The sequence below is a fragment of the Perna viridis genome, chromosome 3, assembly GCF_037379345.1.
Source record: "Perna viridis isolate PV_CMFRI_1.1 ecotype Kerala chromosome 3, ASM3737934v1, whole genome shotgun sequence".
NCBI lineage: Eukaryota > Metazoa > Mollusca > Bivalvia > Mytilida > Mytilidae > Perna > Perna viridis.
The window spans coordinates 36408432-36421049 of record NC_142447.1 but is presented as its reverse complement, the minus strand read 5'-3'; the positions used below and the strand labels follow the sequence as shown (position 1 = coordinate 36421049).

General features: G+C 31.0%; 1 protein-coding gene across 6 annotated transcripts in view; it reads left to right on the top strand.

The window, feature by feature from the left end:
- Window positions 1-12185, top strand: part of LOC148622087 (exocyst complex component 4-like) — a 38373-nt gene extending 26188 nt beyond the window's left edge. For all 6 annotated transcript variants that reach the window (XM_088571626.1, XM_088571627.1, XM_088571624.1 and 3 more), the window contains 11 exons: window positions 3087-3160; window positions 3916-4054; window positions 4507-4588; window positions 4801-5008; window positions 6275-6364; window positions 6685-6716; window positions 8669-8783; window positions 9180-9298; window positions 9707-9802; window positions 10479-10590; window positions 11505-12185. In XM_088571626.1, the coding sequence (XP_088427752.1) occupies window positions 3087-3160; window positions 3916-4054; window positions 4507-4588; window positions 4801-5008; window positions 6275-6364; window positions 6685-6716; window positions 8669-8783; window positions 9180-9298; window positions 9707-9802; window positions 10479-10590; window positions 11505-11675 (1238 nt within the window). In that variant the 3' untranslated portion in view covers window positions 11676-12185. The remainder of the gene's footprint in view (window positions 1-3086; window positions 3161-3915; window positions 4055-4506; window positions 4589-4800; window positions 5009-6274; window positions 6365-6684; window positions 6717-8668; window positions 8784-9179; window positions 9299-9706; window positions 9803-10478; window positions 10591-11504) is intronic.
- Window positions 12186-12618: the final 433 nt, after the last annotated feature.

The window sequence follows — 12618 nt, the reverse complement described above, 5'->3', positions numbered from 1 at the left end:
CCTCTATAAGCAAAAAAGGAGGTATGACAGCTAGAAATGTTGTTTTTCAATCAGGAAATGTTTCATCTTGAGAAAACACAGCAGATTGGCTGAAGATGTAAGGAATAAATGTGAATTATTACCTAAGAATGTTACAATGTGTCATTACTTTCCACAGTTTGTTGAAATTAAATAGAAATAACACAACATGACCTATTTGTTAAGATTGTGATACAAATCAGATCATCAGCAAAGAATCATGATTGTATGGGATAGTGACGGAGTAGAATAGTTACACCACATAAATTATCTACATATATATTTGAAATATATAGAGATGAAATTCATGGTAATTTTAAGGAAATCAGTATACAAATGGATCCTATATCTACAGGGTAAATGTTTAATCACAATTAAATGTTATCGTATGCAGGTGATAATATAATGGTTTTTATAGGGTGCCATGTCAGGTTGTTATTTTTGGAGAGAGAAACTTTAAAAAGATAATTTTGTTGAAATGCTTGAATGGGTTTACCAAAATTTTGTGTCCTTGGATAGGGTACAGATTAAGTTTTAAATTGGTTCCAGTTTTAAATTATGTGTTTTCAACTAAGTGTGTAATGTAATAATTTTTTTAATGACATTTTCTTCAATTTACATTTTTTTCTATTACCAGATTAATTACTTAGAATTTTAACCAATTAAGTACATATATGTTCAAATTAAAATTCTGGTGTATAAGATTAATTTGTCTTTTCATTCTTTTATCATGCAGCTTATTGGGTACCATATACTCCTATCTTTATCTTGTTTATTTTCTTTTCTCTGTAGTTTCCTATATACATGACATGAAAACTGATTTCCTAACTCTTTCATAGGGGATCTGAAGGCTATAGTAATATATTTTCAGCTGAATCACCTCTATATATAAGTGTTAAATTTCTAAAAGCACTTGGTCATCTGAGAAAGGTCTTTCAATACAATAAGGGTGTCATGCATATATTAATCATGCAGTCAAATTTACTCAGTTCACAAATTATGATGCGACCTTCATTTTAAAAAGGTAGCAGGTAAGCAATAAGAATACAAAATACTTGTTTAACACAAACATACAAAATCAATGTCCCTTTTTTGTTAAAAAAAAGACATGCTACACATTAAAGTGCCCTCTTTCCTGCGCCCTCTATTTTCAAATCCTAGCTGGAACATCGCATGTGCATAGTAAATATGAATAATTTACCAGTGTTAGATTTTCATATTAAACAAGTTTATGAACAAGGGTGTTTTAAGCCATCAGCTTCCCCACTGTACCCAGACATTACACCCTGTAGGCAGGGCTAGTAGCTGAATAAAAATGACATAGATCAGAATTGTGCCTACACAAAATAGTTATGTGTTAAATTGTATTGAATTTCAAAATTGTTTTCAATATCAAAGATTTTTAATGAGAAAGAACTAATATTTAAAATCAAATGCATGTTATACACCCAAAATGTTATATATACCAAGAGCATCATTGCTTTTTTTCTTGATTAATGAAACCCAATGTCATGAAGATGACCAAGAATTCTTTGATTTATAACAGAGAGTATCATTCATTGAAACTTATCTACACCAAACCTCAAGGACTGAAAGATTTTTTGATTGAGGGAAGTAGACTAGGGTAAAGGACACTAGAAATCAGTGAGATGTTTGCATCATATTCAATTTCATCAATGCCAATCAAGCTTCCATTTGAAATAGAATGAAATAAATCCAAGTTACTTTGATGCTTCACACAAACATTCCAATGATATGTCCCTTACCCTAGGTCTATCTCCTTAAGGAAGATGTCTGGTTTATACTGGATCAAAATATACTGGAGTTGATATGAAGGGACTTCAGGAGAAATCTGGTCATCAGTATATTCAGGGTTTGGTATAGACAGGTTTTGCGGTATTTGCATTTAGTAATTTTGTGTTGCATGTATTCAGTATTTACATGGAATACATGTATATACCTTAAATAACATGGACATTACACTATTTATTACAGTTCCTTCTGGTAATGATTTATTAAGTGTGATTTTACATTAAGCATCATGATGCATACTTTAGATGCATGAATGATTGATGTATTATTTGAAAATGGTTTCTTTTTTCTATGTTTGATCAAACTAACATTATTTCATATTATTGAATTTTATTTCTATTACTGGTAAGAAGAATTTTGATAAAGGGATTTCTGTCAGTCATTTGTTGATAAATATTGAGTATTGCAGAGTGGTAACTACTTATCCAGTACATTTACTATTTATCAAAAATACCAAATTATACTTCAACTCAACAAGTGAGTGGTTTATTGATATCATGTTGTCCATCTGTCATTCTGTTCATCAATATTTTCATTAGAAATCCATTTAGTTAGGTTGGTTTCAAATTAGGTAGATAGACATACATTTTAAGCCATTTTGCTTGCTGTCTGATGTCAACTTACTGTATGAGTTGGGGTTCACCTAGCAAACCAACACAAGCAACTTCATGTTAATAGTCCATTAACTGTCAATGTGGAGCTATGCTTTCTGCTAAATATATGAAATAGTATTGAACAAGGAATTGGGCTAAGCAACACCATTGCAGTGTCAGTCTTTATAAAATTCAGATAGTAAGTGATTCATGCATGTCAAAAAACCATGGAATTCAGTTTTATTTCTTGTTAAGAAACAGTTACTGATGACATAGCCTGTGTTAGTCTTTTCATTTGCCTGTTGCACTCTTGAGGTAAAAACTATACAGATTGTACATGAAATTGTCACTTTGCAAGAGTTATCGTTCTTGATTTTGTTTGATTTGGTTGGTTTTAGTGGGAGATAAATGTATGATTTTCTCAGAAGTGCAGGTCTGAATACAGAAATAATTACTGTTATGTAAAAAAAGGATATTTAGACTGAAAAAACGTCATTTGTTTGGTTGGTTTTTCTACACCATGAACCACTTTACCGTTGGTAGTGTCTGAATTTTTTGTGGATTGATACTTTGATAGCATCCCTCAGAAAGTGATTTTTGGGAAGTTTACAGTCATAACAGATTAACAGTACTCAGTTTGATTGATATTTTATTTGGTTGAAGGTTTTGATGCCCTGAGACATGTAGTTGATCACAAGACACAAAAGGAGCTAGGAGTCACAAGACCTTTGTTGACTGTAAGTGATTTATTTTGGTAGCAATATCAAAATTTTTACAAAGAATTTATAAACAATGGTTTCTGTTTTTTGTTGTTGATATCAATGGTTGTGTGTGAGTACTTCCTACCTAACTTCTTAAATTTTACTTTTTATGCAGATGATTTTAGAATCCTGTGTACATGTACCTTATTAGTTGAAAGAAATAGTAGTTATGGTTGAAAACTATGATATTTTTTGCCTTTTATCCTGCAGTCCTTTTCACAAAAAATCTTAAGTGTAAAATTAATTGTAAGTTATGACATCATAATTGATCAAAGTATTGTGACTTCATAACATAAGACTAATTTTATACTTACGATTTTCTGTGAAATTCACCACTGATTAGTAATGGGATGAAAGCATGATCAGTGATGTTATTTACTTCTAATTACTGCCACAATAAGGCTATTTACAGTAGAGGGACTTTCCCTATTTGTAAATAAAATGGCGTAATTTTATCCCCAAAGGTGTAAAAATGTTCAAGCTAAGCATAGTATATTTATTTAAAGTCAAAATGTTATCTGATAAGCAAGTCTAAGTATTTTCAATACATATCTTCCAATATTCTAAAAATGACAAACATTTTCCCAAAATAAAAGGTTAGGTCAGTTTTTAAAAAAATGAACATACTGACTATGAATTGTCTTTGCAACTTTATTGACATCAACTACACCTATTCACTGTGAATTGTAACTTCATTGACATCAACCACACACCTATTCATCGTGTTGTAGAGTACAGTAACAGTTGATAGAAATATCAGAAAGTTACAAGAACTGATGCAAAGTTTACCCACCTATGGAGATCAGTTCTTAAACATGATCTGTAATATACTGAAAGAATATAGAGATACATGTAACTCAGCCTACAGGGGTAAGTATATATAGATAGATAGATAGATAGATAGATAGATAGATAGATAGATAGATAGATAGATAGATAAGTATTTTACATCATAAATATGAAGTTCAAGGAGTATTCAGTATGAATACAAGATAATGTTCATAATATTTTCCTCGATGGTGTCCACTAGTGTAAGTAACAGATTTGTACAGCATCTTGGTGGTAATTTAATAACATGATGTTTGAGTATTAGATCTGTAATGTAACAAACCAAATAGTTAGTTTATCTCACCAAGAACCATCTTGATGACATATTTCAATCTAGGCAACTTGGTAAACATACAAAAACTTAAATGCTGTTCAGAATAATTTAAGTGAATTTGAAAAAAAAGATAACCTTTTCAAAAACTGTTTGGTGTTTTTAAGTTTAACTTTGACCTAAAAATAAATTCACCTATCTGTTGCATTACTTTGACATTCAGGAATAGTGCAAATTGAATCAGATGAAAAAAGAATCATTAGTGCTACATGGGCCAAGGATGAAGATATCAGCAGATTTCTAAGGTAATAACTACATGCTGAATAGGAAAATATATTGCACTTGACTACCAGTCTTGATCTAATTTGTAACTTCAAGTATTTAGAGTAAATTTATTGGTCTTTAATTTTTCTCAGACTGAGATTTGATGTTGGCAGTTTATTACAACATTGATGTTATAAATATACATTAAATTGCAGGGTGGTATTATATTGTGATTCTTAATTATACTTTTCAGATCATTCCCAAGTTGGAGAGTGCTGCAGATGTCAGAACGACAAGACCTGAGTCGAAAGCTGTGTTCAGAGGAAGAAATGAGGGCCCTTAATTCAAAGGAAGCTCTAATCCTTATCAGTAACTTATCTTCTGAAGGCATTATACCTCAACAAGAGATTATCACTGATGTTACTCAGATGAGAACAATAGCCAATGTCCATGAAAGTCTGGTATGAGTTGTCTGTTGTGAATAAAACAGTTATTTAGGTTGTGAATAACTATTTATACATGTTAAATTAGTTATTGTAAATCACCCTAAAACACCATCTTTTAAAAGATATATCAAGAACTTTTTGTTTTGCTTGAAGATACTTTAAAATTGTATCATTATTGCTGTAAGGGGAGGTAATTATAACTCTTTTGAGTTAACTCTAAGTTCCTTTGTTCAAACAGTTATTTTTCCTGAAAGTCTGACCCAATAAATCTTGTGCAGTTGTTGAATTATTTGATTTATATGTTATATGAAATAACAAAGTTTGAACTTAATGTTATGTAACTTTTTTTAAGTGCATATGTACTATTGTCTGGGTCCCTTTTGGCTGTATAGGTTCCAAAAGGTTTGGCATATTTGTTTTCTTTTTTTATTTACTTGAATTGAGTGTACCTGTTTTTGTTTTTGTTTTTTAAAAGATACCTTTATTATACTCCTATATTGTCTTTCCGGTGTATACCTCATTCAGGTGCAATCAGAAATTCTGAATGTATGTAATAAATAAAATGGGCATGCTTAAGAAGGTCAGGTCAAGAGGTGTTTTCTTACATATTCAAATCGGCTCAACATTCCATTTATGGTATAATATTTTTTTTTTATGGTTGCCATTGTGATTTACTGTACACCCTTAAAACCCTTGTATGCAGTCCAAATTAAATACATATTTAATATTGATTTTCAAAAATATGAACAGAACTGATGAATGAAATGATCTACCATGTAAGAGGCATTCCTAACTGAAGTCAGATGATAATTTTAAAAATGCATGCATGATTGAAAGTTTCACCTTTGCACTAGAACCATGTTACAAAAACAATAATGGCATTCGATGACCCTTGTCATTCATTCATTCCTTTAGTAGGTCTGCATTACAATCATGATAATTCAACATTTAATAGATGAATATCCACGCTACATGTATAGGAACTGAATATGTCCATCAATGATTGTAAAGTTTTTTGAATGCGTATCATTTTGAATGAGGTTAAACCAGTGTATATTTATACAAATTTTTGAATAATTTGTCTCTCATGTTTATTTACTCTGTGTAAATATTTCCTTTGAATTCCTTCAAAATCCCTGAATCAGTTGAATTAAATTTTCTGTTGCTACTACTGGTACATGTATTTTGATATGAAAAGAAAAGTTAGGCTTATTTATCAAATAGATTTTTCATTTAACATTGTAATAGATGATATTTATCCTAAATGTTCGATTATTTCAGGAATGGTTTGCAGGAAGATTGGGACAATTTTGTCAGTCTCTGTCTGCAAGGTCTACAAATGTGACTGATTCCTATGAGTTTTCCCTCTCGGTAAGTTTTTGTGAATTTTCAAATGGATAAAGTTGCAATGCAGCATGAATATAAATTCCTTTAATTATTTTGCTGTTCTTGTAAGTTTCTACTGTTTGCAGAAATATTTTTGAATCCCATGATGTTTTTAATTTGAAGGATATTAATTGGTTGAATTTCATCATGAAGTCTTTTCACAACGAAAGTTCACATTAAAATTATGACATCATGCATTAAGTACACATTAATTACATTTCTTTGTTTTCTCTTTGTTATTAAGGTGTATAACAGTTACATTTTTTTAGCACAGATTGTTGAAGTAATCTTTTATTTATTTACAGGAATATCCATCTGTCTCAGACAAGTCTTTAGAGTAAGTAGCCTGCTTTGTAATGATCTATACTGTAATGCTTGCATACACTTTATTCCAAAGCCACTGTTGCACCTAAAATTACAGAAAAAACACTTGTATCTTTAGTTACATCAAATAAAAGAATAATCAAGGGAACCAAGGTTATAGCGGTAATCAAAAGAATGTAATCCAGGGACTAAGACCAGACATAGAAAACAGACATACACAACAAAGAACATGAAGTAACTGAAACCACACATACAAAGTAAGAAAAACAAATGAGCAACTTGGACTCAACAAAAAACTGGGAGCATGGACCAGTTGCACTGGTAGGGTAAGCGTCCTTTGCTTTTCTAGAAACACCCACCGAGTTGCTCATAAAAAGTCAAGTCAGGGTAGATGAAAAAGAGGAAAGGAAAACCATGATACATTGAATAAATCAGTTTTCATGGTGCAGATGGATACGCCATAACGATCCATTAGTTCATGATGACGACCATAAAACTTCTGTAGTGACGACTTTGCAAAGTGATGTTCCAGAAAGGTTTTTTTGTTAGAATTATAGTGCGATACAAAAAAATGGATTTTGCCCACCAAAAAATGTGATATTAAGATTTGGATTTTTCTGAAATTAATTTCTGAATACTTGCCGATCAGTGACCAGTTTCACAAAAAAATGTCAAAAGATTGAATTGATGTTTTTTTTAAGGAGGTGTAAGAAAAAAAATGCATTTTTATCTGAAGTTGAGACCAGTTATACTCTCATTTTTAGCTCACCTGGCCAAAGGCCAGGTGTGCTATTGCCATCACTTTGCGTCCGTTGTCCATTGTCATTGTCCGTCATCGTCAACAATTGTACAAAACTCTTCTCCTCTGAAACTACTTGACTGATAAGAACCAAACTTGGTATAAATGTTCCTTAGGGTATCCTGCATAGAACTGATGTGGTGATTTTTGATTTGTTGAAAAACATGGCCACTGTTACTAAAAAATAGAACATAGGGGTCAGACAGTAGTTTTTCAAATATATCTCCAAAACCTTTAGGTTTAGCTAAATTCTGACACGGGTAAAAGTGTCCAGCATGATGAGATCTATCTCTGATCAAGTTTTGGTTTTAATCTGTTAAGCCATGTTGGAGTTACTGCCCTTTTTCAATGATTTTTGCTATTTTTAATGTTATTTCTTTAAAAAATCTTCTCCTCTGACACTACTTGACCAATTGAAACCAAATTTAGTATGAATGTTTCATGGGGTATCCTGCATAGATTGATGTGGGGATTTTTGATTCGTCGAAAAACATGGCAGCTGTTACTAAAAAATAGAACATAAGGGTCAGACAGTAGTTTTTTGCATATATCTCAAAACCGTTAGGTTTAGCCAAACTCTTTCATTGCCAAAATGATCCTTATTATAAGGCCTTCAAAAGTCTTCAGGGATCAAAGTTGTCAGGCGACTCCTTGTAAGAGTTATTGCCCTTGAAAGATGAAATTTTTTTTTTTTTAGTTTTCAGCCAATATCTTGAAGCCTATAATAGATAGAAAGAAACTTTCATTTGCTGAAATAAGTCCTATCAAAGTCTTCTTGAGTCAAATTGTTGGACATCTCCTCGTTAAATTTATTACCAATAAAAGACCAAGTTTAACCAAGTGAGCAATTCAGGCTCCTGGGAGCCTCTTGTTTTTTTTTTTAAATCAACCACATCACATTGTACATAAAAACATAAATAAATGCATAAAATAGACATGATAACAGAGAATCCTGTCTGAAGTGAACCCAGAAGAGACCCAAAACCTGTGTTAACCAGACCCTTTTTCAAGTCCCTTTATATCAGAAAGTCAGATTAAAAATTTAATTTTAACCTAAGTAACCTGAGCACCTATCTAAACCAAACAAATTCTACAAGGTTTTATTATACTTCTGTTATCTTTTTCAATGTGCATGAATTATGACTTTAATAATTTTATTTTTTTAGGTCATTGAAAATGTTGGTGAAAGATTTTCAAGATTTAGCAGAAATTTGCTTACTACTGTTACATTTAGAGGTCAGAGTTCACTGCTTCTACTTTTTGTTGCCAGTTGCTAAACAGGTAATATTCTATGATAGTATTACAGCTACCAACAATACACTTAATAGATACAAGAAATAGTAAATCTCTAATACCAAACTTATACATGTCCTTTTGTAATATTGTACTTAAATGTACTACAACAATTCTCATGTTTACACTCTGTTGCTCCACAAGTGAAATGAATACAGTGATCTCCCTTGGTCAATTAATCTTTATTATTTGTGTTTTGCTGTATTTTATAATTAATAAGTTGAGTTTAGTTAAATTCAATATTATATGAAGGTGCCATAATAAGGGCTTTCTATGATAACATGTACTGTGTGCAGGCTCTTCAGTTAATCATGAATTATTTTGTTGCACCTGCCTTTTAGTGTTCACAAATACTATTAGTAATTAATTATGTTATATTTACAGTCAAACTATGCTGGTCCCATTGATGATCTTGATCCTGATTCAAATGTCCTAAAACTAAACAAAGATTTATCCGCTATGGAAGAAGTTCTGGCACAAAGTTTACAACCTCAGAAATTCAAGTTAGTTTTCATTATTCCTTAGGAACACCTTTTAGAGGAAAAACACCTAGATAAGTCTAATGTGTATGATTGAGTATACATCATATTGATAGATTAATGAAGTAAATCACCTCTCCTATAACAATTCAGTGCTTCTAGCTTCATTTCAAAAGGTGAATCAGTGAACGAAATTGTGTTTTGTGGGTTATCTGAAGATCAAGGAAACTATTGTAGAAAAGTGGAGGAAACAACAACAACAACAAAAACAGGTTTACAGCACATTTTAAAACTGAAAAAAAGAAAGCAAAAAGAAAACTTTGAAAAAATAGACTCAAATGAAGTAATAAGAACCTAAAATCTTACTAAGTTGGTTTATTAATGTTTTGTTGCATGACAACCAAACATTTTTCTTTTCCTTTATATTTGCAGATATATATTTGAGAGTCTTGGATTCCTGGTTTCATCCATTCTGATGAGTAGTATTCAGTATTTGAAGAAAATTAATGAGAATGGTATCAAGAAAATGTATGTACTAATTTCTGCCATTTTTCTCTACTTCTACCCTAATTATTCAGTCTAATGCAATTTTATATACCCATTTCTTTTTTTAAACTTGCTGTGGTCCCTTTATCCACATATTGCATAACAACTCAACAAGACTTTAAGATATATGTATTTTGATATTTTTGGGAGGTATAGTGTTTGTTTCCAGGGTATAAACCCTCCTTCAAACTTTTATTTATTATTTAAGACTTATAGGGGTTAAACACAGAAGAAGGGTAGATGGGCATACTGTGATCTATAGCACAGCTGTTTATTATATTATTCATCTGTAAATGTACTTAATACTGCCATTTCCCACTTTCAATATATGTAGTTTAGGTATCATATGGGAGTACATTTGGAGGAAGAAGATTTTTGGCAGTTGCTTGGAATTGGAACAAATTGATGAAATCTGTAGAAAACTTGGAAAAATGAAATTTCTTGCCGAAATTTCATTAAAATTTTAAAATCACATGCCATTTTAATCATTAGCTTAAAATGGGAGAAGAGGTGAAACAATTTAAGGTTATACTCATTTTGTGTACAAGTAGTAGGAGGGAACAGATATCTTATTGTGAGTTGCTCACATTTCCATTTCTTTTCAATGTAGCAAGTTAGAATATGATCAGTACTTAGAAGCCTTAATTGACTGTTTCAGGTGTAGGAATTTGTTTGCCATACAGCAGAACTTGACCAATATAACAATGGCCAGAGAAACAGATCTTGACCATGCTAGACAGTACTATGAACTTCTATATATGAATCCTGATGTAAGTTTAGTTGGTCCAATTATGAAGAGATAACTCACACATAACAAGAGATTCCGGCACTGCTGTTTGAACTAATACAAAATGCAGCTGTACAGAAGACTTCTAGATTGATCCTCACTGAAATCATATTATGTGTTAAGAATTGAATGTTTCATTTTGGATATTTTATCTGTGTGTAAAAGCATTTCATTTCTTCATGTCTAAAATATGTTAGTGGTCATTGCCTTTACATGACGATGAAACATCAAAAATGAAACATTCATTCAATTCTTATATTACATTTCATATGTACTTAAAAATTTAAAAGCTTTATAGAGTTTTTTTTTCAGTTTTATACATAAAGCACAAAAAAACATATTCAAATGAAACAAAAATTTTAGGAGTATGTCTTTTATAGGAACTTCTTTCAGGAACACTATAATGTAACTTCTATTTTTTATGGATAGTTTTTTAAGGGTTTACTTTAAAAGGAATAGACATTTTGTAATATTTTTATCATTTATGAAAATTAGAAATTTGAAAAAGCTGCAGTTAGATAGGAACTTTGTTCACTGTGTTTGGAATATTTTTGTGTTTCGAACAATTACAATTAGTTAAATGTTAACAAACCAGTATACATGACTAACATACATACTTTTTCCAGTGTATATACCTAAAACTTCTATGTGTAACATGTCTTTCTGAGAAGTAAAGAGAACACTACTATGGTAAAAAGTGAGGAACTTATGATTTATATCATTCAGATAATGAATGTCGTATGTAACAGGGTAGATATTAATGTAACTGTACTTGTTTTGTGCCTGACAGTAGCTTGGGTAAATTTATTGACATAAATGGCTAGCTTATTTAAAAAAAAAGATAAACTTTAGTCCCTTAGAAGTACCATATGTCTTACAATTCCTCCTTTATTTCAGGATGTGTTATCACTGATTGTTGAGAAAGGACCAGATTTTACTCATTCTGAGTATGTGTCACTGTTCCAGCTGTACCAAAAGAGTCATCCTCATATAAAACCAGCCAATCTGGACACAGTCCTACACAAATTGGAGGAAGTCATGAACAAAACACAAAATGGAACATCATAAGATATGATGTCATTACATGGATATCAAAAAATGTATTAAACCAGAATTCTATTCACACCTGGAAACATCTGTATACTTGTGCTTCACATTTTACTTGCGGTTATCAACTAATAAAAATTCCACTCAAAAGTATTGACTTTTGAAGAAGTCAGAAAAACTCTTTGTTACATTAGGATATACTTTTAGATGATGTGATTTGTTTAAACAGTGCTGAAAGCTTTCTTATTGAAATCTGTAATTCAACTTAACTTGACAATGTGTGCAACCATGTAATTGTGATGTTTTGTTTCATCATTATAAAAAATGCAACTCTTATAAAAATCCTTTTTTAATAAAAATAATAGCTTAACCAAAATAGTGAAAGGAGAAATGTTTTCTGAATTTACTGTATTAAATATATGATGAACATGTTTCAAAACTGGGATGTGCAATACTTATATGTTTTTACATGTTACTGTGATCATTGAAAGTCATTTTAAATAAAAAGTAATGCTTGTATATATACTTGAATTAATTCTTAAAATTAAATTATGTAATTCAGGTCTGAAAGATGGCAGTTGGTTGTAAAATAATCATATCCTATTTATAGACTCATGCTACCTCTTCAAGATCCTTTAAATGGGGATGACTGACCCCTGTTAATGAGCTCTATCAATGCCATGTTCTTCACTTAGTACATTAACAACTTTAATGGTTTAATTATACTATTTCTCTGTAAAGTTCATGCACAGTTATTACTGCATCACTAACACTGAAAGCAGGTCTAGTAGTCATTTGATTCTATCCGTCCTCCCATCTGTCTTCTTTAGGGATATCTCCATTTTGTAATATGTAAATCATAAATAATTCACACAATGATATGTAAATCATAAATAATTCACCAATATGTAAATCGTAAATAATTCACCAATATGTAAATCATAAATAATTCACCAATACGTAA